The sequence below is a fragment of the Solanum stenotomum genome, chromosome 3 (assembly GCF_019186545.1).
Source record: "Solanum stenotomum isolate F172 chromosome 3, ASM1918654v1, whole genome shotgun sequence".
Classification (NCBI taxonomy): Eukaryota; Viridiplantae; Streptophyta; class Magnoliopsida; order Solanales; family Solanaceae; genus Solanum; species Solanum stenotomum.
This window is the reverse complement of record NC_064284.1, coordinates 61,295,572-61,298,069: the sequence shown is the minus strand read 5'-3', so window position 1 is coordinate 61,298,069 and position 2,498 is coordinate 61,295,572. Positions and strand designations below refer to the sequence as shown.

General features: G+C 36.0%; 1 protein-coding gene across 1 annotated transcript in view; it reads left to right on the top strand.

Annotated features, from left to right (window-relative positions):
- The window catches only part of LOC125860120 (probable NAD(P)H dehydrogenase (quinone) FQR1-like 2), a 2,979-nt gene extending 2,274 nt beyond the window's left edge, over window positions 1–705 (top strand). Inside the window, exon 3 of the mRNA XM_049540019.1 lies at window positions 334–705. Within this exon, the coding sequence (XP_049395976.1) occupies window positions 334–562 (229 nt within the window). The 3' untranslated portion in view covers window positions 563–705. The remainder of the gene's footprint in view (window positions 1–333) is intronic.
- The last annotated feature ends 1,793 nt before the right edge of the window (window positions 706–2,498 follow it).

The window sequence follows — 2,498 nt, the reverse complement described above, 5'->3', positions numbered from 1 at the left end:
TATATATATATAGATATGGTAATTTCTTAATATGTATAAGATTTATGTAAAAGTTGTTGAGTCAATGTGAATTTATAACTGACCCTCCGATTTGTATATTTTTTAGGTTGCATCTTGACTCGATTATATGTTTTGATTTGTTCTCATTCAATATTACTTGATGGATCACTTTGATATAACCCATTGAGTTAAATCAACAAATAGTTCATGACCCGACCCGTATTAAACTTTGATGGATTATTAAAAATGAGTTAAAACTTTGCTATCTCTATCGAACGCATAACTTTAAGGCTAGCTCCTCCCCGGCCTCTAATTATCTATATTTATTTGTAGTTGGACAGCAATCACTCAATTAGCACACCATGGAATGCTCTTTGTTCCAATTGGCTACACTTTCGGAGCCGGCATGTTCAACATGGACACAGTCCGAGGAGGTTCACCGTATGGGGCCGGAGTCTTCGCTGGAGATGGTTCGAGAGAAGCTACCGAAGTAGAGTTGGCGCTCGCAGAATATCAAGGCAAATACATGGCTACGATTGTTAAGAAATTGGTTCATGGTTGATGAGGAAATTAAAGTTCCTTAACTACAAAGGCTATAGATTGTTTATTGGTTGCTTTGCACTTTGAATATTAGTTTGTGTTCTTCATTGATTTCTTTGTTTTAAACATTGTTCATCGGCATTCATTATTATGTTAGGGTGCTTGGCGAAGCTAATAAGCTGGTTAAACTGGGTTATAAGTATTTTTTAAAGTTATTTTATGTTTTAGGTAAATATTAAAGTTGTGGTCTGTGTACACTTTACTATCCTTTCTAACCCCATCTTGTGAGATTATAGTGGGTAGAGCCGTCAATATGGGCTACGCCCATTGGGCCGACTTGGCCTAACCTGTGATTTGATAGGATCGATCAAAGATTTTCGAAGCCTATTTAAGAAAAATATTTTCTTGCCTGGCCTAAATAAGCTTGCTGGTTTGTAGGACTCAAGCAATATAGGTTGGGCTAAATAAAAATAAAATACAATATTAAAAATAACAAAAGTCCAAACTCAAACGCGATGTACTTAGTATTCCTATTGCTACTTTATCATCAGAATCATCATTCAACATTTGTAGACGTGTTTTCACCAAGTATAGATGTTGCATCATTCATGAAAATATCCAAACACTTGTTGCTACTCGAAATCGGTTGCATGATTTTTCTCAACTAAAAATATTTTTTTGGAAAAAGGCATAAATTCCCCCTTCAACTTGTACCGAAAAGTCAGTTACACGCTTCAACTATTATGACGACCTATTACACATCTATTCTTGTTCAAAGTGTAATTAATGCCACCTCAAAACTAACGTGGAAATAAAATTTAAAATAAAAATAAATTAGGCGCGTCTGAGGTTGAAAATAAAGTCAAAAAAGTAATTTTTTTTAACCCCAGCCCCTGTTTTCTCCTTTTTCATGTTCCTCTTCTCTTATTTTCGTTTAGAATTTTTCTTCTTCATTTTTTCGTTTGCACAATTTTTCAATTTGTCACTTAATTTCATTTTTTCTTATCACATTTCTACAATTTTTCATTTAATTGCATCATTATACCTAGAAAACATAATTTTTTAATTCAATACGAAAAAAGCGGCATCGTTGACTCCAGAGAAGTAAACGAAGGGTCGTCCGCAAGCAGCACCAGCATCGACATCGATAGTACTATTCTATCTGTTCAAGTCTTGGTCTACCGGTGGGTCGTCCTATGAGTAACTCTCGCAAACAAAGAAGAAAAAAGATGGAATTCAAGCCAACAAAGGAATGAGGTAGGGCACGGGAAAGGTAAAGGGGCGTAGCAGTTCTTCTTTCAAGCTCAAAATAGGCCATCTATTGCTATATCTCCTTCCTGATCCCCCCCGGGAATCACATCACTTTTGACATAGCACCCCAAGAGAACCTTTTCACAATAATTCTAGGAATTCGAGACTTTGTTCTCCTAATCTTTCCACTTTCACCTTCAAAGTTTCAGCAAAATACAAGCAAAGCCTCCAACCTTAAAAACCCCCCAAACATACTTGTAGCCTATAGGCATGCATATACATACACCCACTTGCCTTTTTTTATAGTTAAAATTGATTTATTTTCATTTGTGTATTCATATATTTATATGTGCATAAATATTCACACGTCCACTTGCCTTATTTGTTGGTTGTTCAAATTTGGAAACACAAAGCTTACTCAAACTTTATGGATCTGAAAAATGAAGCTCATTGAAACGTCATTAGATTCATGGTTGAAGCTTTGAGCTCACCGAAACACCTACAATAAAAACTAAAAGTAAAAAAATCGAAAAGGGGTAAGGTAAAGGGATTTGATTCGGTGTTCATCAATGACTGATTTGGAGTTTTGGGTGGCTGTTTGTGGTGGCTTAGGTAGTTGTTTGGTGGTTGTTCTTTGTCGGAGATGGGTTGGCTGTCAGGAAAAGAGGAGGGGATGACGTTATGGAGGTAGGTTTGTGGTGGTGATA